This window comes from Palaemon carinicauda, chromosome 18, assembly GCF_036898095.1.
Source record: "Palaemon carinicauda isolate YSFRI2023 chromosome 18, ASM3689809v2, whole genome shotgun sequence".
Lineage (NCBI taxonomy): Eukaryota > Metazoa > Arthropoda > Malacostraca > Decapoda > Palaemonidae > Palaemon > Palaemon carinicauda.
This window is the reverse complement of record NC_090742.1, coordinates 6,866,093-6,888,646: the sequence shown is the minus strand read 5'-3', so window position 1 is coordinate 6,888,646 and position 22,554 is coordinate 6,866,093. Positions and strand designations below refer to the sequence as shown.

Sequence of the window (22,554 nt, the reverse complement as noted above, 5' to 3'; positions counted from 1 at the left end):
GATAGAAAATGGTTAATAGGGAATACATATAGTTTTTGGAAAATATATGATGACTTGCATTCTTAAAAAGATAGTTGTTATATCATACACAAGCAACCAGCGATCAAATCTACGTTGGACCTCAAAAACCTTGATATAAAATACTTTCAATACTTGATGTCATAAAATATATGTTTACATATGCCTTGTTACCTGCTTTTGGTATAAAGGAATGACAAATTCGCTAAATAATTTGTATTTTTCCTAGCATACAAACCTGGAGCTTCGCAGAAAGTAATACCCACCATAAATAGTGAAGGGTTTCTATTCGTGCAAGAACAAATAGCAATTAGTAGGTTACTTGGTCGTTACCGAGTTACGAAGGTTTATCAACTTGTCACACTAAAAAAAAATCAATGATATTCTAAAAGCAAAATGGCTGGCCATTCCACTGCAACACCCAGGAAATGATTCCAAATACCGAAATATTCTTCCACTTGCTGGTTTCCCACTTAGCATGATGAAAGGTGTTATGGTGAAATGAGTACTCTGATCTCACCTAACACCAGCACTCACTTGGCAGCTTCATTATACCTCACAGACTGAACCAATTAACAAATAAACGTAAGACTTCTAAGTAAATTCATTGTTTTTATACATAAAAGTAAATTAAAAATAAAATTTTCAGCAGTACTAAATATATACTTGTAAAAGAAATTGTGAATGTCAAGAGAGGGACCACTTGGACCGACATAGAGAGCCTTTAGTGAGGCCCATAGGCTGAGAATCCTATTACAGCAAGTGCATAAAGACGACTGTCTGTCTCAAAGACCATTTTAAGCAGCCCTCTTTCATGCCCAATTAAGATCCTTTAACCTGGTTTTTAGAACTTGGTCAATGATTGATGAAAACTAGTAAAGACCTGAGATCTTTTCCAGTTACTGTTAGGATGAAACAGTACTTCAAAGAAAAATATTGATCATGTATATGATTCTCTTGTAAGAGGCCTTTGGAAGACTTACGGTGAATTTTGACATGTTCCAGCAAAGACCCAACCATTTGAAAATCTTCTTTGGAACTACTCTTGATTTTGCAAAGTTGATCACAAATCCTGGATACAGAAGAACTTGCAGGAATTAATTCCTGTATCTCAGGCATAATTCTCTCGTCTCTGCCCAGACCAGTCAGTCATCCAAATACGCAATAACTTGAACTCCCTACGACCGCAGTAGCTTGATCACTAATTCTGCTAGTTTGTGAAACCCTTGGAGCTATATTGAGGCTGAATGGCAATTCTGTAGTACTCTGAACCTGTACAAGATCCTCCCAAACAAATTTCTAAGTAAGGCCAAAAGAGAAGAGCAATAAGGACTGGCAAATCTGCTTCTAAGATTTATAGTAAAATTCCAAGCCTCTTGGTTTATTACTTGGCAGACATACAAAATGGAAGCCATCTTAAATGTGTGGCATCTGATGTGTTTGTTGAGACGAAATAAGTCGAGGATCACCCTTCTCTCAGGCATTTCCTTCTTAGGGGCATTGAACAATCTGTCCTGAAATTTTAGAAATCTGGGCCTTGTATTTCTCTAAGACCTTCTTTTCCAGCATTTTGTCCTGAAAGATTTTTTGTTGTTAAAAGGGTTTGGATATCTACGACAAACACACATTTTCAGACTATGCTCTGTCCCCAGCTGAGAAAAGGTCCATTGTTATTGAAAATGACTGAGACGACCCTCGATCTGAAGACATTTACTGTCGAGATCCTTTTCCTTTGCAAAAAGATCCATAACCTTGACTTCCCTTAATGATTCCTACCCCTCTTCCCTCTTTGGAAAAATACTGAAGTGCTCAGGGCTTGGGCCTTTGCCTTTGCCTGAGAAGGCTGTACGGGCCTATTATCATCTTGAATGAACTTTCCAGCAGACTGGACTTAGTTGATCTTGTGATGCTGGTCTTTTTGCAGGCTACCTCAGATACTATTGCTCATCTCTATCATATTGCTGACAATCATAATTGAACACTTTCTTCTTTTTCAAAGAGGGCCAAAAGTCTTTCTTCCATTTCTGTGGAAGCAAATTGTTAGCTAACAAAAGCATTTACATTGAATTTATCCACAAAAAATTGGGAAAGAATATTTTGACAGAGAAAGTAACCATAAAGAAACACCACTACTTTAAGTTTCCATAGATATAAAAATGCCAGTGCATAACATTCTGCCTCAAATTTTGCCTTGACATAGTTCTTGAATGTCTCAAATGTAAGTTTTCACAGTAACTTTACCATAGCAGAACAAGCAATCTGGGATTCCCTGCAGCTCCCAATTCCAGAGAGGATAATACCGACACCAGATTAAAAATTGTCTGCCAAGGATTGAACTCTGTTGTCCTAACTCCCTCTGGAACTGAGGAGAAACCATCACCTACTTAATGCATGCTTACATGTGCCTCTCTTTTCTCAAGTATAAAGACCTCATGAAACCCTTACAGTTCTGTGAATCCTTTTAGCTCCTTGGATAAAACCTTAAAATCTCATTACATTCTTTGTGCATGGTGGAATCCCCTTTCACCAATGTATACCTCATTGATTCAAAGACCATTTTTGCCTGCAAGGGTGTCTTCTGGTCTGGCACTGACATCCCAACCCCAGTCAACTCTAAAGGGCTGTGATTAAGGAGCAACACCCCAGCATCTAAGGCCTACCTCTCCCAGGCTATAAGAGCAGTCTTGTGCAGTATCAGTAACACCTCTTTGGGTGTGAGCTGGGGATGTACCTTAGGGATGATTCATTAATATGCCAACCAGAGTTAGGAAAGGTATTAAAGTCCTTGAATTCTACTTCATCAAAGGTAATATCAATAACTTTACTGTATAACACCTCCATGTGAGGCCAAGGACTACACTCCTCGATAGCCTGCCAAGGGTTACCCACTAAATTCCTTTCCTCTACATCAATGGCAGAAGCTGTTCTCACCAATTCCTTCACCGTTACTGATCCCATAGGATATGTATCCAGCAAGTCAACTCCCACTGGAATATTCCCCTGAAATTGTAAACCCGAGGGTTCAAGACTACAAAATCCCCAAATTGGAATGTGGAGGGAGCAGAGAATAAAGGGAAGAATCACTGTAAAGAGAGTGGACTGATGCATCAACTATTTTGGCAAAAACTGAGGTGCCAACAGGAAATGCAAGCTGGCTGATTCCAGAAGAAACGATGAGTGGAAGCTTCACTGGCAAGAAACACAAACCCAGGGGATGCATCCTAGGAGAGATTGAAGTCCCCTCTGAGGGACTCTGGAGTGAGGCCACCTCCTCTTCAGTGTCTAGATCATCCTCTGACCCAATATTTTCTACTTAGTTTGGGGCATGATCCCTCTACCAAAAACCCATTACTGCTGAATTTTGTACTTTCAGGCAAATGATACACTGGCCCTCAGGTAGAGAAGAATATTTCTTTGGCATACTACATCATATTGGGGTCCCTGTTCTAGCCTTAACAGTAAAGTCCTTGGGGACCACCAACAGCCTAGCCAGCCCCAAAAAGAGGATTCAGTTTGATAACAGAGAAATTGATACAATAGCCATGCAAGACTAGTCAGTTATAAAACAAACCAATGTGGGAGCATTTACAATTTCAAGGGGGAATTACACTTAATTGGTAACTACAACTAATAGCCCATCTGTAATTTTTTTCAACTTAGTAATTGCCTACTTTCTCAATAAGGAGCAGATGCAGGAAAATGATATTTTGATTATAAAATAAATTTTTGAATATACTTACCCGGTGAATATATAATAGCTGACGTCTCCGACGGCTCGACAGATTCCCAAAAACTCGCGAGCGATCGCCATGAAGGTAGCGGGTGTGCCCACCAGTGCCAACTATCGGCCAGATACCGCATATACATGTAAACAGCTCCAGTTCTTCTCATCCCACTGGGTCTCTATCGGGGAGGAAGGGGGGGCCTTTAATTTATATATTCACCGGGTAAGTATATTCAAAAATTTATTTTATAATCAAAATATCATTTTTAAATATTAAACTTAGCCGGTGAATATATAATAGCTGATTCACACCCATGGTGGTGGGTAGAGACCAGTATTAATACAGTTTACAGCGTATATGCTTAGAGTTTTTGACAGTTATATCATAACAAAACCCAAATAAATATAGGTACCTGGTAAGGATGCTGACTCTAACGATTACTCTGCCTTGTTAGTCCGCTTTCCTCACGAAGCCCAGCCATCCTCTCAGGATGCTGAAAGACTCCCAGGAGCTGAAGTATCCAGGGCGACAACCCATACAACAGGACCTCATCAAAACCCTTAATCTGGGCGCTCTCAAGAAATGACATTTGACCACCCGCCAAATCAAAAAGGATGCGAAAGGCTTCTTAGCCTTCCGTACAACCCAATTAAAAACATTTCAAGAGAAGATTAAAAGGATATTGGAATTAAGGGAATGTAGTGGTAGAACCCTAACCCACTACTGCACTCGCTGCAACGAATGGACCCAGTGTGTAGCAGTCCTCATAAAGAGTCTGGACATCTTTTAAGTAAAATGACGCGAATACCGACTTGCTTCTCCAAAAGGTCGCGTCCATAATACTTCGCAGAGATCTGTTTTGCTTAAAGGCCACGTTAGTTGCTATAGCTCTTACTTCGTGCGTCTTAACCTTAAGCAAGCAACGGTCTTTTTCACTCAAGTGAGAATGAGCCTCTCGGATTAAAAATCTAATAAAATACGACAAAGCATTTTTAGACATAGGCAATGATGGCTTCTTAACTGAGCACCACAAGGCCTCAGATCCACCTCGTAAGGATTTGGTACGAGCTAAATAAAACTTAAGAGCTCTAACTGGACACAGTACTCTTTCAAGCTCGTTGTCTGATAGGCAAGGTATATCAAATGACTTAGGCCCATGACGAGAAGGCAGTTCATTTTTGGCCAGGAAACCAAGCTGAAGTGAACATGTGGCTTTATCTGTGGAAAAGCCGATGTTCCTACTGAAGGCATGGATCTCACTGACCCTTTTAGCCGAAGCCAAGCACACTAAGAAAAGCGTCTTGAGGGTGAGATCCTTCAGGGAGGCTGAATGTAATGGCTCAAACCTGTCGGACATTAGGAACCTTAGGACCACGTCTAAGTTTCATCCAGGAGTTGCCATACGACGCTCCTTAGAGGTCTCGAAAGACTTAAGGAGATCTTGGAGATCTTTATTATTGGAATGATCTAAGCCTCTATGTCTGAATACAGACGCCAACATGCTCCTGTAGCCCTTAATAGTGGGCGCTGAGAGGGAGCGAACATTTCTCAGATGTAGGAGAAAGTCTGCGATTTGGGCTACAGAGGTACTGGAAGAGGAAATAGATGATGACTTGCACCAGTCTCTAAAGACTTCCCACTTTGACTGGTATACTTTGATGGTAGAAGCTCTCCTAGCTCTCGCAATCGCTCTGGCTGCCTCCTTCGAAAATCCTCGAGCTCTTGAGAGTCTTTCGATAGTCTGAAGGCAGTCAGACGAAGCGCGGGGAGGCTTTGATGAAGATCCCTTACGTGGGGCTGCCGTAAGAGATCCATCCTTAAAGGCAGACTCCTTGGAACGTCTACCAGCCATTGAAGTACCTCTGTGAACCACTCTCTCGCGGGCCAGAGTGGAGCAACCAATGTCAACCTGGTCCCTTCGTGAGAGGTGAACTTCTGCAGCACCTTGTCTAGGATCTTGAAAGGTGGAAAGGCATAAACGTCCAGGTGAGACCAGTCCAGCAGGAAAGCGTCTATGTGGGCTGCCTCTGGATCTGGAACTGGAAAGCAGTAAGTCGAGAGCCTCTTTGTCAGAGAGAGTCGCAAAAAGATCTATGGTGGGTTGACCCCATGTCATCCATAGCTTCTCGCACACAGTCTTATGCAACGTCCACTCCATGGAGATGACTTGTCCTCTTCTGCTGAGGCCGTCCGCCAAGACATTCATTTTCCTTGCACAAATCTCGCCAAAGGAGAGATGTTACATGCCTTAAATGGAGTTCCTTCTGATCCGTGGATCAAAGACCCGAGCCTTCCAGACTGTCCAGTGGAGCTCCCTAACCCAAATCCGATGCATCTGAAAACAACACATGGTTTGGGTTCTTGATCGCAAGAGAAAGACCTTCTCGAAGTCTGATGTTGCTGTCCCACCAAGTCAGACATGTCTAGACTGAGTTGGAGATTGGGAAAGAAATACTCACTAAGCCCTTCTCCTTGTTCCAATGTTTTAGGTGAAATGGGAAAGGGCATAGGTTGAGTCTCCCCAGAGAGATAACCTACTCCAGCGAAGAAAGAGTTCCCACGAGGCTAGTTCAAACTCTTACAGAGCAACTGTTTTTCTCTTGCAAGTGAAGGACTTTTAACAGAGCTTGTTCCATTCTTGCGGGAGACGAAAAGGGCCGAAAAATCAGACACTGTATCTCCATTCCCAAATAAAGAATAGTCTGGGATGGGGTACTGTAAGTTACGACTTCTCTACGTTCACTATGAGACCTAGCTCCTTGGTTAGGTCTAATGTCCATTAGAGGCTCTCCAGACAGCGATATAATGACGACGCCCTGATTAGCCAGTCGTCAAAATAAAGGGAGGCTCTGAATCCTCAAAAAATGTAGAAAGCTTGCTACATTTTGCAAGGGCCTTGTAAAAACAAGAGGAGCAGGAATGAGGTCGGAGTACAGTACTCGACAGTGGTACATTACTTTCCCGTCCACAAACCTCAGATGTAGTTGAAAGTTTGGATGAATCGGGATGTGGAAGTATGCATCCTGAAGGTCGAGAGAGACCATCCAGTCGCCTTCCCTTAATGCTGTCAAGACAGATTTGGTAGTCTTCATTGTGAAGTTTGTCTTGACAATGAACACATTGAGCGCACTTACATCTTAAGTACTCCTGCAGTGAACGTGGCTGCCAGATCATTGGAGCCATCCCTGATAGTCTTGTTCCTGCAGAGAACGTGGCTGTCAGATCATTGGAGCCATCCCTGATAGCCTTGTTCATGCATGACATAATTGTACAGCAAAACTTCAAACGCTCGGAGAGAAAAAAAAAAAAAAAAAAAAAACTCCTAACAGGAGATGGTCTAGCTCTGAAGCCGACCATAAAATCTTGGAGCGTCTCATGGCCAGGCGCCGGGGAGAGTCTATGAGGCTTGAGAAGTCTCTCTGGGCAGAGGCAGGAACTCCCAAGCCGAGAACTTCTCCCGTGTCATAGCAGACGCTCGCTCTATAAGCCAGTTTAAAAGGAGGGAAAGCAAAAGCTGTCTCCCCCAAACTCCTCATGGTGATCAACCAGTCGCCTAGCAAACGTAAAGCTCTCTTAGAAGAGCGAGAGAGCACTAGCCTAGAAAACAACGGCTTCGAAGTAGCTAGGCCAAGTGTAATCTCTGACGAAGGCGAACGAGGAGCAGCAGTTACAAAATGGTCCAGACAAAGATCCTTAAAAACCATCATGATTTTCTTAAAATCCATGGAAAGTTGCGCAGCCTTAGGCTCTTCCACGTCTGATAAAACGTCCAAAGGATTATCAGTAGGCAGGGGATCAGCAACATCCTCATCTGAAGGAACCTCGTCCGACAATTGATGAGTCTCAAGCAAGGAAGAGACCTGCCGTGGTGGCAATACTTGATAAGCAAAGTCCACACGCAAAGGAGCATCAGTAGCAGTCAAGGACGCTACGTCATGTAACTGCTTAAAGGACTGACCAGCAACAGCAACAGGAGCGGGAGGACGCTCGACGTCAAGTCGAGACTGCCTTGACTGCCTAGATTGAGCAGTCAAAACAACCCTTGACTGCGGTGCTTGACGCTCAACGTCAAAACAAGGCAACTGAGCTGGTTGGCGAACGTCCTGAACGTCAACACGAGCATGTGGTGGCGGCTGAACGTCAACAAGCGGCTGAAAGTCAACACGGGACTGCATCGAGTGAGGCTCCAAGTCACGTGACTGACGTGACTTTGTAACGTCAACAGGACGAGTAAAGGCTCGTTTGGGCGGCTGAAGGCCAGGATCTCGATCAGCGTAACGGCGAGGATCATCGTGAACCTGCTCAACGGTATACTCCTCCATAAGGGAGGCAAGCTTATTCTGCATATCCTGCAGGACAACTCATTTAAGATCAACGGGAGTCGGTACGGGCCGAGACGATGGTAACGTCTGTGACGGCAAAACATTGCCTTTACTGAGACTCTCGGAGCCTGTGTTACGCTTTCGTTTAGGCGGCGAGCAGTCTTCCGATGACTGCACAGGGTCAGAGCTGTCCCAATGGCTACAGCCAGGACGCTGGACTTGTCCTGAAGGGACTGACTTCCGCTTTAAGGGTCTAGAAACTTTGCTCCAAGGTTTCTTTCGCGAGAAGCCTTCGGATGACGAGGAGAAAACCGCCTCGCTCGTCTTATGGTAGGGGCGGTCTTGACGAGACACGCCCGAAACCATAGAGGGAACGTCTGTTCGTTGGTTAGAGCCTCTCGTCCCCATAAGTCCTACGACATTACTTCTCCCTGGTGCATGGGAGTTTGCAAGAGGTCTCAGACTAGGTGAACGACAAGCCCGAACAGACGAACCCTCGGTCGCAACACTAAAAACACTTTGCGCACTTATCACTTTATCACTACGATTTTCTGTTTTTTGTACTTACTTCACTGATATCGTATTTTTCAATAATTTCACATTAGGCATGAATAAAACTGATTTCTACCTGAAGCACGCAATTCTCCCTTACATCAAAAGGTTATAATTGCGAAATGAGTCGTATAATGTAAGCACATTAGTACATGCAAAAATCAGTAAACATATATATTGAATAAAACGGAAATATATAAAGTTAAAAAGGATCAGTGACTGGGGAGGAGACTAAACACTAGTTCATTAAAGACTACATTTTCAATCTCTCACCGTACAGTGCCTTGGGACGAGAATAAAAACTAAAAACGTTTTATCCTTTTTCCCCGTACAGAGACTTGGGACGAGAGTAAACTGAATCGAGAACAACGTTACTCGCTCCTAAACTCCCTTGGGACGAGAATAAAGATCGGATCGTTCTCTCTTCCTCTATCTCTCCGTCTCTCTCTCTCTCTCTCTCTCTCTCTCTCTCTCTCTCTCTCTCTCTCTCTCTCTCTCTCTCTCTCTCTCTCTCTTGTCACATACAAGAGAAAAGCCCACTCACCCTTCGTCAATAAACAGGTTATTTGACCAAAGGAAAAAACTGAAAGGACTAAGAAAATGAAAATTAACAAGTTCCTTTAAATTCGTATTTAAAACACTTCAGTTAGAAAGAAGAATGAACAAAACGTCAAAATCGATTTACTCTTTCTGCAAAGTGAAACCGTGATTCTCTCTTTCTCTATCGTAACGATAGAGCGCAAATTGCGTAGCATAAATAAACCAAACGTTAGTTCATCTTTGAAAAAAAAAAACAGCACGAAGACTATTCAAAGAATATCTTTCTTAAAATATTTTCTAAAAAATATTCATTTCATTTCATAACTCTTACAGAGCAAATGATTTAAACTTAACGAAAATAAAAGTTGAATGGGCTCAACGTTGTTTAACTTCGGTTTCCAAGTTAGGACCGCCTACATCTCGGAGGTAAAGGCCGCATATAAACAAAAACATAAAATTTATCTTGATGTTTAGTATAAATGGAAAGCTAATCGAAGAGGCCTAATAAAGGCGGGTGAGATATAAAATATAAAGAGGAAAATCTATAATTATCAACAATAATTTTTAACGTGATAAAATAATTACTAAAAGCCTAAAACACACTTCCGTACACTGAGGGAAGGGTCGGCCATCTTTACTCAATGGAAAAAAACCAGAGATAAAAAAGCAAGGGCAAAACAATTTTACTCTCCTTTCAAAAGCATTTCTTTTGAGGATAGTATTGAATAATCCAACACGGCGAAAGCAATAAAACCAAAACCAAGTACTTCACCAATTCGGTAGAAAACTCGAGGTCCTAAAGCAAGTGGAATCGACTTGTCGATGAAACCGACAGAGAAGAACTTGAGCTGTTTACATGTATATGCGGTATCTGGCCGATAGTTGGCGCTGGTGGGCACACCCGCTACCTTCATGGCGATCGCTCGCGAGTTTTTGGGAATCTGTCGAGCCGTCGGAGACGTCAGCTATTATATATTCACCGGCTAAGTTTAATATTTAAAATGTAAATATTAGGATTTGTTTAAAATGCCGCACTACTCAAAAATTTTAAGATGAACAATACCATACGGCAGGCTGACAAGGAAAATTATAAAACCGTAACTAAGGCTAACATATACATCATGCAATATACAAACTAGTATGCTCTTTTAGACTAGAATGTCTCAAGGGCTACACAAAAAAAGATAAAAATTTGAATAAAACATCATAAGACTAATATATAAAACATAATAAATACAGTAATGCCACGCTTACCGAACTTTGTGATCTAGAATCCTCTGATGCGAAGTTTTCTAATGAAAATCCAGAGACATTCCCACTCGAGTCCCATCCTGGTAATGATTCCTGTTCACAAGTGAAAAAGAAAATCTTAGGGCAAGTGAACGTACCATTAAAAAAATTACCTGATTGAGTATTAGGTAAATGGTAAAAGATAGCGCATTAATAATAAACACAGGGAAAACAAAGTAGAAAAACAGAGAAACACAATACTGTACTGTATAAACAATTTATATATCAAACATCAAGCTTACAGGTAAGCAAGATAAGGCCAAATTAGATAAGCTCTTAAAAATCAATGTGGATTAAATCTAAGTGACTGGGCAAGTCTGAAGGCCTAGATAAATTTACCTCTATCATTCCACATCTTCACAATAGATTAGACACCCTTCAATTTACACAAATTCTAACTTTGTGGTTTTGATAACTCACATACAGTATATAGAACAGCGTAATATTCTAACTAATACTTTTGGAGTCTTGCGGACTCTCGTAACTTTCTCTCTGTTAAGATTGAGGCACACCGTTACTCTTAGATACAATATGTTTTTTTGGGCTCAGGCCATGTCGTCGTGATGGAAGTTCCTTCATTAGTAGCTTCCTAGGTATATTTGACTACAGAGATATATCCCAGAGAATTTACCAAAGGTATCCATAATTCTAACTCCTGGAGCGAATATCCCTTAAAATTTTATAAGGGATATCGCGTAATATCAGAGGACGTATTCTTGACACGTCTCATGGCTATCTACACCCCCAAAAGCGCTTTCGCTTCGAGGGGAAAGAGTGGCAAGAATAAGGAGAGTCGTTAAAGAGACAACGCTCTTGACACTCCTACTGTACTGTAAATATTGCGCCAAATTGCCACCGCCAGGCGCCACCAAGCCATTCTTTCTCTCGTAGCTTTGTTGATCGGTGTTATCCCATGTTATCTCTAGCTATTTTGGAGTTATTTGTCGCTATGATGTCTTCACCAGCCTCATCAGCTTCTGGAAAGTTAAGTAATATCTTTGAATTGTGTAAATGTAAGCTCTTACCAGTTTTGCTTTTCTATTGAGATCATAATTAACGTAACAGGAGCTGTTGCCAGCCGGATGGCGTCATGGATGCGGTCGTTCTTTCTGTACATTTAGTTAGCCAGAACGACCCTTTCCCGGCATTAATTGCTTTAATAACTTTAGCTATTTAGAATTTTAGCTAGGGATTCTTATATTATGTCATTGTTGTCGTGGATTTGGCTATTCATTTCAAGCCTCACGAGTGCTAGGCTTCCTAGCTTAGGCACGTACACCCTTCATGCATGATATAACCTTCCTGGTAAAGTTTTATTGAAGCTCAGGCAATATTTTACACATTTATGATATTACTGCCTTATGTTTTCCTCTTCCAAGATAGTATACAGAGAATTTCGGTGAACGATTCTCAATGCTCCTCGGCTACTAGCCTAGGGGCTTTAGTATACTTTCATACATGTCCCCATTGCTCTTGTATTGTCTCTTAAGGGGAGACTGACACCTCCTATACCTTTTAAGTCGATACTAATCTCCTAGGAGATTTAAGAGCAATCCCCCTTCCCTCTGATTAGCCTGGGCTATTCTCAGTTTACTTTGCTGCGAACCGAGTTCTGGCAAAGTTTTTACCGAGACGTTCCGTTTTCTTTTTCCTAACCACTGAGTCGGTTTTGAGTTTAGAACGGGACATCAGAGTAATAAGTCTGTGTTAGGCATCTTACTGTCTTGGCAAAATGATTTCCCATATCAGGTTAAGCTGCTTTTACAGGAAGCTAGACCTCCCTAGACCATACGTGGAGGGTTTTGTATGACAATTCCCCCTTTCTTGGCCTAGCAGACAGTCCTGTGCTGGTAGATCTTAGACCGAAGAAATGACTTCTTCACTGCCTAAGGTCTCTGGTACGAGATTCTGTTCTCTTGTGAGATTGTGTCCTGGGGGCCGCGCTCTCACTTGACTAACCCAACCTGGGGAAATGATTTCTCCTACCTGAGGTTACTCCATGAGACCAGAATCCCTTAAGTCGGGTGGTGCCTTCGGGCATCACCTTACATGTAGGACATCTACCCCCTCCCCTCTGTCTCTTTTGTGTTGGATGAGCCAACACCCTCCTGGCCGTCGTTCTACATTTGACCCTAAGGGTTATTTGTAGAACTGGCCTGAGGTTCCCTGTCAGCCGGCTCGGCTGTCGGCAGGTACCCTCGTACTCTTTAGAGTGTTCTTCAGTCCTCCCTTGGACTGCCTTCCATAGTCCATATGAATGGGATATGGTTGGGTGGAAGCCCGAATATAATTCCCCATTCCACTTGAACCCTCATTCTGGATGTAGGCTGGCAAGGCTGAGCTCTTGTCTTCCTCCATCCTCTCTTTTTCTCTACCTTTCGTTTTACTGGCCCATGTCAATTGTCTGCCGGCCGGCAGTTGCTCTGCCGCAGCTTACTATGGGCGTCGCTGATCGACAACCCAACGACAATAGACATTCTGGGACCGGCTGCCGGCTACTGAGTTGCCGGCCGGCAGACGACCACCCATAACTTGGACATTTGCCGCCGGGTCCTACTTGATGGAACGATCCTCGGCTGCCGGCCGGAAGAGCCCAGAGCCATTGCCGGCGGCCTGCCACCCATTACTTTGAAGACAGTAACTGCCTTCAATAGACCAGAATAGACCGGCAGATGCCGGAAGGCCTAGCAGGACTGGCAGCATGCTGCCGACAGTTAGTGCTGTAGCCCAAAAGTTTTTTCCAACCTACAAGGTGCTTCATGGGCAGCCTATTGTGAGACCATCACACATAAGAGAGCGATTCTCTCTTCCAATTAATGATTAACCATTATTGTCTTTAATCCCCAATATTGAACCTGGAAGATTGTGTCAAGAAGACATTCTATATCAAAGGATATCATCTTCCCCTAAAAATTCTTTAAGAATTTTGCATTCAATATCGGAGGAGGTCATAGCAATTGGCTGGACAGGAAACACATGTAGGTGTCTTTCCTATCTCTAGCTTACCCTATCCAAGCTAATATTATTAATAATATGTATGCTGAAATCTGAGAATTTCACCGAATACTTATATGCTTTTCTTTCTTTACAGGAGGAGTATCCCGAGTGCGGGAACAACTTTTGCAGGGTCCGTAGTAAGAACTTACACGGCCATGACATGTGCAGGGCCCATGCTCGCTGCGCAATAACCAAGGGGGCTCTCAAGTACTGTACTGGGACCCACAGGTATGTACCGTTTGTGAAAAACTGGTTAAAGAGGCTTTTGACGACCAAAAGTCTACTGAGTCAAGGGACGCAGAAAGGGAGATGCTGCGAAAATGGGTCAGGGGCTTCCAGAAGAACACTTCTGGCCTATACCTTCCTAATGAAAAGATGAGGGCTTGTCTTTTCCCTAGGGCATCTTCGGATGCGGTTATTCCCCAGGTTCAACCTGAGATTCCCCTTGTTCAGATTCCAGTAGAATCTGAAGTTTCGGATGCCTTGGAGAGCATCCAATTAGAGGACAACATGTCAGTTTTCTCGGAGGAGACTGAGAACAATCTCCTAGTGGAGGAACTGGATCAGGCGGGTGACGTTCCACCTGAGGCCGAAGTCGAGAAAGCCGAAACGATTTCGGTATCATCAGCCACGGTGACTGAGCCGGTGCCTTCGACGTCTTCCGCTGCACCCGTTAGATTTCATCACGAGTACGTTGTACTCGCTGTTGTCCATGGTGCAGGACATTCAGAAGAAATCGTCCGAGAAAGAGGCTTCTCTTCGGACGGAAATGCATCAGCTGGTCGCAACACGTTTAGCCCCGAAGAAGCTAAACGTCAAGGATCTCCCCGCCTTCTCTGACGTCAACCCCTGGCGGTACGCAGAGCATATGCCTATGTGGGGGGGAAGACCTTCCTCTCAGAAAAACTGGGCACTGTCCCAGTGGAGGAAATTGAGTTCTGGCCCGGCAAAGGGGCCTACCCAGATTGCTATGTCCATCTAAAGATGGAACCTGCATCCAAAGAGGAGACAGAGCCGAAGGAAACCATCGTCCTTGAACTCTCTAAGGCCCAGGCCTTATATACAACTACCTTGAAGGAGAGGGCCTTTACTAGCTCCAAGGTGCCGGCTCTCAGCAAGAAGCACCCGTCCTTCATTGCTGACCCCAAACGTGCCTTTCCCTTTATGGACAAAGGGCTTAAGGCAGCCTTAAAGGCAGTTGAGGCAGGGAAACCATGCCCTACACTGGAAGAGTGTAGACCTTTCTCCCTTGCCTTCCCATCAGACGATGCATCTGGAAGGATGTTCATAACACCTTCACAGTTGGGAAGCTGGAGACAGATATTGCCGGACGACAGTTCGGCGAAGACCTCCCGAAGCTGTCAGATTTTCTCCTGCGCAGAAAACAGGAGACAAAAGAACGTCTTGCTGCTTCCTTGTCTCTGCAGACCGGCCTAGAGACAATGGCAAGCATCCCGGATACCCCAGACATGTACATGGTCTTCGCCAAATCTCATTTGGTGATAGTCACCAAGGACCTGTACAATTTTATCAAAGCCCGAAGGGCTTGCAGAGAGTTCGTGTTCGCCTCGGCTGCGGTGAGACACGAACCAAGGAAGCTGATAGCTTCCAACATCTGGGGAAAAGACCTCTTCCCAAACGAAGTGGTCAAAGAGGTCGTGGACAAAGCTGCTACTGAGAATAGAAACCTTCTCTCTAAATGGGGCTTGTCCTCTAAAAGAAAATCTTCAGCTGATGAGGGTCCCCAGCCGAAGAATAAGTCGAAACGACCAAGAGTGCCCTCTCGGCCTAAACAACAGCAACAGCTTCCCGTGGCCACGGTGTCCCAGACGGTGGCACTACCACCCACCACCTTCCAACTGGTGCCCCAAACGCTGGCGACCCAGTCGCCTGTGTTCACCCCAGTTTTTGAAAGGCAATCGACAACCTTTCGGCCGAAGTCTCGAGGTTCCTTTCGAGGATCCTCCAGACGCCCCTTGAGAGGTAGGGGCAACAAGGGTGGACGTGGCCAAGGAGGTAAATCCTCCACCCAGCACTCAAAGTGAGATGCTACCGGTAGGAGGGAGCCATTTCCTTTTCCGGGATCGTTGGACCTTCGATCCCTGGGCCCACAGCCTAATCAAGAACAGATTAGGGTGGAGTTGGAGCTCAACTCTACAAATTTACCCCAATTCTTCCAACACTCAACCCCCATATTGGAGGAATATGTTTAGGAACTCTTGAACAAAAGAGTTATCAGGAAGGCAAAGTCTGTCAGATTCCAAGGAAGGCTATTTTGTGTTCCGAAGAAGGACTCGGAAAAGCTCAGAGTCATTCTGGACTTGTCACCACTCAACAAGTTCATAGTGAACACCAAGTTCAAAATGCTGACGCTTCAACACATCAGGACCCTTTTGCCCAAACGGGCATACACAGTCTCCATAGACATGACGGATGCGTACTGGCATGTTCCAATTAGCTGTCAAGTTTCCCCCTACCTGGGATTCAAACTACTGTACAAAAAAGAAAGTACGTTTTCAGAGCCATGCCCTTCGGTCTGAACATAGCTCCAAGGGTATTCACCAAGCTTACAAATGCAGTCATTCATCAACTATGCCTAAAAGCAATCCAGGTGGTAGCCTACCTGGATGACTGGCTGGTGTGGGCAGCATCCGAGGAAGAGTGCAAGCAAGCCTCCAAGGAAGTGATCCGGTTCCTGGAACACTTAGGATTCAAGATCAACTTGGAAAAATCTCGACTATCTCCAGCTCAAAAGTTTCAGTGACTGGGCGTCCACTGGAACTTGCAGTCACACTGCCTTTCCCTTCCATCAAAGAAAAGGAAAGAGATAGCAGGATCTGTCAAAAGACTTCTTCAGTCTGCAAGGATATCAAGAAGGCAACAGGAGAGAGTGTTGGGGTCCCTCCAGTTCGCCTCAGTGACAGATCCAGTATTGAGAGCAAAATTAAAAGATGCATCAGGAGTTTGGAGAAAATACGCATCAAACGCTCGAAGAGATCTACAAAGACCGATACCAAATCGTCTGCGATCACTACTCAAGCCATGCTCGGAGGCCAAGAACCTAAGGAACAAGGTTCCCTTACAACCACCTCCACCATCAGTCACCGTTCACACGGATGCCTCGAAAGAAGGGTGGGGAGGTCACTCTCATCATTGGAAAGTCCAAGGAACCTGGTCTCCCCTCTTCAAAACCTTCCACATCAATTTTCTGGAAGCCATGGCATATTTTCTTTCTCTGAAGAAACTGAAACTCCGCTGCTCAATCCACATCCATCTGGTTCTAGACAGCGAAGTCATAATGAGATGCCTAAACCAACAGGGCTCGAGATCGCATCACATAAACCAAGTGATACTAGCCATCCTCTGCCTAGCGGAGAAGAAGAGATGGCACTTGTCAGCAGTCCACCTTCAAGGGTTCCGCAATGTGACAGCGGACGCTCTATCCAAGACCAAACCGATAGAGTCAGAATGGTCCCTAGACGCAAGATCATTCTCCTTCATCTTACGCAAAGTCCCAGGACTGCAGATGGACCTCTTTGCAACGAGCGACAACAAGAAGCTACCCCGGTATGTAGCCCCGTACGAGGATCCTCTAGCGGAAGCAATGGATGCAATTTCCATAGATTGGAACAGATGGTCCAAGATCTACCTATTCCCTCCAACCAACCTTCTGCTGAAAGTCCTCGACAAACTGAGATCCTTTCGAGGGACAGCAGCAATAGTGGCCCACAAGTGGCCCAACAGCATCTGGTTCTCTCTAGTAACGGAACTACGCCTGAAGCTGATCCCGTTGCCGGACCCAGTTCTGACTCAGCAAGTGCAGAAATTGACTGTCTCAGCTTCATCAGTGAAAACCCAGAACCTTCATCTCATGATTTTCTCGCCTTAGCGGTCAAGAAACGGTTCGGGATTTCTAGGGACAGTATTAACTTCTTAGAAGAATACAAGTCAAAGTCAACAAGAAGACAATATAAGTCTTCCTGGAAGAAGTGGGTGGCCTTTGTCAAGGCGAAGAAACCTAAGGAGATTTCTACAAATTTCTGTTTGTCCTTCTTCATCCATCTTCATGAACAAGGTTTAGCAGCCAATACGATTACTACATATAAATCTGCCCTAGCCAGACCAATGCTTTACGCCTTCCAGGTAGACTTTTCCAATGAGATCTTCAACAAGATTCCTAAAGCCTGCGCTAAACTTTGGCCCGCAGCTCCTCCTAAGCCCATTTCATGGTCTTTGGAAAAGGTTCTTCACTGAACAATGAGGATTGCTCGCTGAAAGACTTGACTCAAAAGGTGATATTCTTATTTGCACTAGCCTCGGGAGCCAGAGTTAGCAAAATAGTGGCCCTCTCGAGGGATGATGGCCACATTCAGTTCACAGACAACGGAGAACTGAACCTCTTTCCGGACCCGACGTTTCTCGCCAAGAATGAGCTGCCCACTAAGAGATGGGGTCCCTAGAGAATCTGCCCTCTGAAGGAAGAAGCATCCCTTTGCCCAGTGGAATGCCTAAAGGTCTATCTTCGTAGAACTTCAGACTTTAAGGGAGGTCAGCTTTTCAGGGGAGAGACTTCCGGTTCAACGTTATCCTTGAAACAGATAAGGGCGAAAATCACCTACTTTATACGCAGAGCGGATCCAGACAGTACACCCGAAGGTCATGATCCGAGAAAAGTTGCCTCGTCTCTGAATTTCTTTCAGACGATGTCGTTTGAAAGCCTTCGTGCTTATACTGGATGGAAGTCGTCCAGAGTTTTCTTCAAGCACTACGCGAAGCAATTACAACAAATTAAATTTCATGTGGTGGCGGCGGTCAGTGTAATAAAACCTGCCGCTTGATTACTGCGAAGAACAGTGCACTATTTGGGACTTTTAGTGAAGGGTGTACATGATAAACTTTCAAGTCATATCATGTTGAGTATTGTGTTTACTGATGACACTATAGACTGTTCTATTCACACGGGTGACTTTAAGCATAACAGACTGACACAAGTGCCAGGCATACCTATATGCACAGTATTCCTAGTACAAACAGAATGCTTAGTGAAATTCTTATATTTCCCATAGAGTGGCTGGTGTTTCCTATTCAGATGAAACTGATTTTATTTTCTGTTATTACTGTTTATGCTTCTATGCAGAATTGTTCAGTGTAATATGTAAATGATTACATCTATGATTTCTAAATTTTATTGTAATAAACAATAGAACGAATCTTTGCGTCTCTTTCGCCCCAAACATTCCAGTTTATGTATAAAGTCAGTGCATCCTTGATTCTTTTAATATTTAAGGTAATATCGGAACTAAGATTCCTATTGTTCCAAACAAACAGGTAAGAACTTATTGTACTAGACTGTTCATTTTACTGTTTAAGGTTTCCTACACGTACATAAACCTGTCCGTCTCTTTAACAACAGACCTGGGAGGTACCAGTAACATGCACAGATCCATACCATCCAAGTACAAGCTATGCTTTACGACGTATATGATGACACTAATAAACAAACTGTTTGCTAGATTGTTTCCTTGAACTCACAATCCTCGGATTTTTTCCTTGAGTCTGCCCAGACTCTTCCCTGTAGGAGGCAGGAAGCACTGACATATTTCATGATCAGCTGATTGATGTATAATGGTAACGTCAAGTGTCTCTAGGTCTAGAAGACCAAAAGGAAAGATTTATCTCGAGATGAATGGCACTATTGAAAATCCACAGATACATTAATGCTCTGGTAAACTTCCATCACGACGACATGGCCTGAGCCCCAAAAAATGGATTTTGAGCGAAGCAAAAAATCTATTTTTGGGTGAGGTAGCCATGTCGTCCTGATGGACCCACCCTTTTTTTGACAAAAAGGATAATGAATCCCTCCCTATGGTACTGTATCTACAACACCTACAAAGCTACAAAGAATGGCTTGGTGGCGCCTCGCGGTGGCAATTTGGCGCACTATTTACAGTACAGTAGGAGTGTCGAGAGCGTTGTCTCTTTAACGACTCTCCTTATTCTTGCCACTCTTTCCCCTCGAAGCGAAAGCGCTATTGGGGGTGTAGATAGCCGTGAGACGTGTCAAGAATACGTCCTCTGATATTACGCGATATCCCTTTTAAAATTTTAAGGGATATTTGCTCCAGGAGTTAGAATTCTGGATACCTTTGGTAAATTCTCTGGGATATATCACTGTGGTCAAATATACCTAGGAAGCTACTAATGAAGGAACTTCCATCACGACGACATGGCTACCTCACCCAAAAATAGATCCGTTGATTAATATTTGATAACATGAAATGCATGATGAAAAATATTGTAATTTGCATTGTTATAAAAAAATTATCTCTCTCGCTCTATAAGATAAAGGTAAAAATTTTAAATTTGATAGTTTTTATGTTACTATCATATACTGGGGGAAATGCCTTGGTATATGTATGTATGTATCATATGCATGAATAATTTTCTTTTGGATATATCACTTATTTCAGTTAGAAAATTATGAAATTTGAATTTTTATAAAATTTATGATAATCAATAACTTTCTTATTTCTTAACAAGGGAGAAGAACAGTTAGACAGACAGGCAGTAGATATACAGTATAAGCAAGATGGCAACAAAATCAAGGAGAAATAGCCTAAATAAATATCTTGACTAAATGCAAATTCAAGCAGTAAATGTATAAGACAGAAGCCCAGAGGGATGACTTATTTATTGTCTAGCCTTGTATAGGGAAAACTTGACATACTAGTTGATAATGAGGACTATACTGTAAACAATAATGTTGCAATTGTATTCCCTTCAATTTTATTATACTGTACATCACGCAAAATACTTCAAACTTAGAAAGTCTCGAGAAGAGACGTCAGGATTTGTAATAACAAATGATCGTACTGCAGATATTGACTGGGATCACAAAGCATGGAACATGAATGGTGAATAAATACAATGCCGACCATTAAAAAAAATATTTCACTGAAACTAGTGAAGTTACTTTCAGAGTAATAAGTTTCTGTGACAGTAGTACCAGTGCATGCATCATAGTCTGCTTTGGAAGACTACGAATATGCATATTTCCGTTGTACTGTACAGTACTCCTAGTTTCTAACACAAACCCAACCATGAGTTCTATCCATACCTCTTTTAAAGTTTACTGATGCCTGCAAAGCTGGTCAGAAGAAATGGACCTTAGCTTTATAAAGAAAAACTAGTTGACTGACACTTGCAAAGCTGGTCAGAAGAAATGGACCTCAGCTTTATAAAGACAAATTTATGTAGCTTTAATGATAAAACTTATAATAAGAAAACTTGCCAGGTAGTCATTATGTTTTAATCATCAAAGCCATTGGCTTCCTGACCTTTAATAAAAACAATGTATCCCACTCTCTCTCTCTTCTCCCTCTCCCCAGTAGACCTAATGGGTGATCCAGTGATGCCCAGCTGACCAGATAGGTGGCACCACCAGGTAAACACATAACCGACCATTACTCCTAAGAACTTCATCATAGACAAATACATAACTTTAAAAATCTCTCTTGGCATCACTATAACTGGGAAGGAGGGAGGGACTTGAATGACAACCATGTATTTGAATAAATTTCATTAGAAAAATTATGTTTATTTAATTGAATCTTACCTGGTAGTCATTATGCTGACTCTCACACTTCATCAGATGTGGGTATATGAAAAAGAAAGATAGAATATAACTAACTCTAAAATAAAACTATATTAAAACCAACCTAATCAATCTTTTCTTATAAACCTTACCATTATCAATGTTACACGTTCACCATGAATATGGAATGCTCAGCAAGGTTTCTATACTTTACCTTTGTTTAGTATCGTATCAAAACTCCCTACCAAACTACCATGTAGTTTTGACAACAAAATGAGAGGAAACTGAAAGCTCTCCACCCTCCATAATCTTGTGCTAACAGTACATACAATACCTCAGGTACCCTATGTACAGTACTACTATTGGCAAAGAACCCAAAACGTTTTGTGAAATTAGTTTTGTACTTCACTAAGTTGTAACTAGACCTTTCATCCCTACACACACCAGTTGAGCACTAGTGCTTGGTCCAGAAACATAAGCCAAGGAAAGGATAATGTACCTGAGCTCACCAGTTCTACTATTTCCGATTCAGATAGCATTTTGCAACATGAAATCCAGTAGCTAAAGGCACTGATATAAAAGAATCTTACAAGCCATAATATATTGTCTCAAACTAAATGAGTAATTGGTCTTCCTTACTGCAACAAAACCAGAGGAATATACTCATAACAACGGAAAGTTTACTATAAGAAATCTAAGCCTGTTTGATTTTGATTGCCTCAAACTGTGGTCTGCTAAACACCTGCTCTACAATACTATTGATTGATGCACCCCAAAATCATCAGGCGAGTCAGGCAAAAGTGAAAGTTGTTCCAAGGGTATTGAAAGACATCCTAAAATGCTGCCAAAGGGTCTGGAATGGAGGAGCAGAATGCTGGGAGTTTCCTGTTCAGCCACATGGCGAACAGGTCAATTGCAAATGACCACCTGAGAGCAATAAACCTCCTCACCATGCAAAAATGTAGGGACCACTCTGAATCTACATCCTACCCCTTGTGGCTGAGTGTGATCTGCTAGAAAATTCTTCTTACTTGGAATAAACCTCGCTGACAGCTCAACAGTTATCTACTGCCCAGATGTGCACTACCTTTGTCAACTTATAAAGAGTGTACAAGAGAGTCCCTCTTAGCTTTTCGACGTATGATATAACTAGTGTTGTCATCCATGAAAACTACTGATAACTCTACCAAATTTTCATGGACAGCTTGCACTACTAGGATCGATACTCACATTATCAACAGCCTGATATGCAAAAATTTCCTTTCGGGAACCACAATTCTGAAGCAACTTGATTCTCCTGGTGTGTGTCACACCTATCCTTGGTTGCATCTGAGAACAGAAGCATCTCAGTAAGTGAGGTTTTCGTCATTCAGCCACCAGGGAAGGTCATAACGTACCTCTTGTTCCTCAGGAACAAGATGAGATGGGATATCACTGGCTGCCGATCAGTGACGTTTCAGACACCAGTGAAGCAACTGCCTGTGAAGAGAGTTTCTCCAAAACGGAAAGATGT

At 43.0% G+C, this 22,554-nt stretch overlaps 1 protein-coding gene across 4 annotated transcripts in view; it reads right to left on the bottom strand.

Moving 5' to 3' along the window:
* The window catches only part of LOC137657596 (transcription activator GAGA-like), a 75,539-nt gene that overhangs the window by 7,044 nt on the left and 45,941 nt on the right, over positions 1-22,554 (bottom strand). For 2 of the 4 annotated variants that reach the window (XM_068391948.1, XM_068391950.1), the window contains exons 5-6: positions 21,063-21,089; positions 10,412-10,501 (exon numbers count right to left, since the gene is read on the bottom strand). In XM_068391948.1, coding sequence (XP_068248049.1) covers positions 10,412-10,501; positions 21,063-21,089 — 117 coding nt within the window. The remainder of the gene's footprint in view (positions 1-10,411; positions 10,502-21,062; positions 21,090-22,554) is intronic. The other 2 variants (XM_068391949.1, XM_068391951.1) reach the window with 1 other exon arrangement.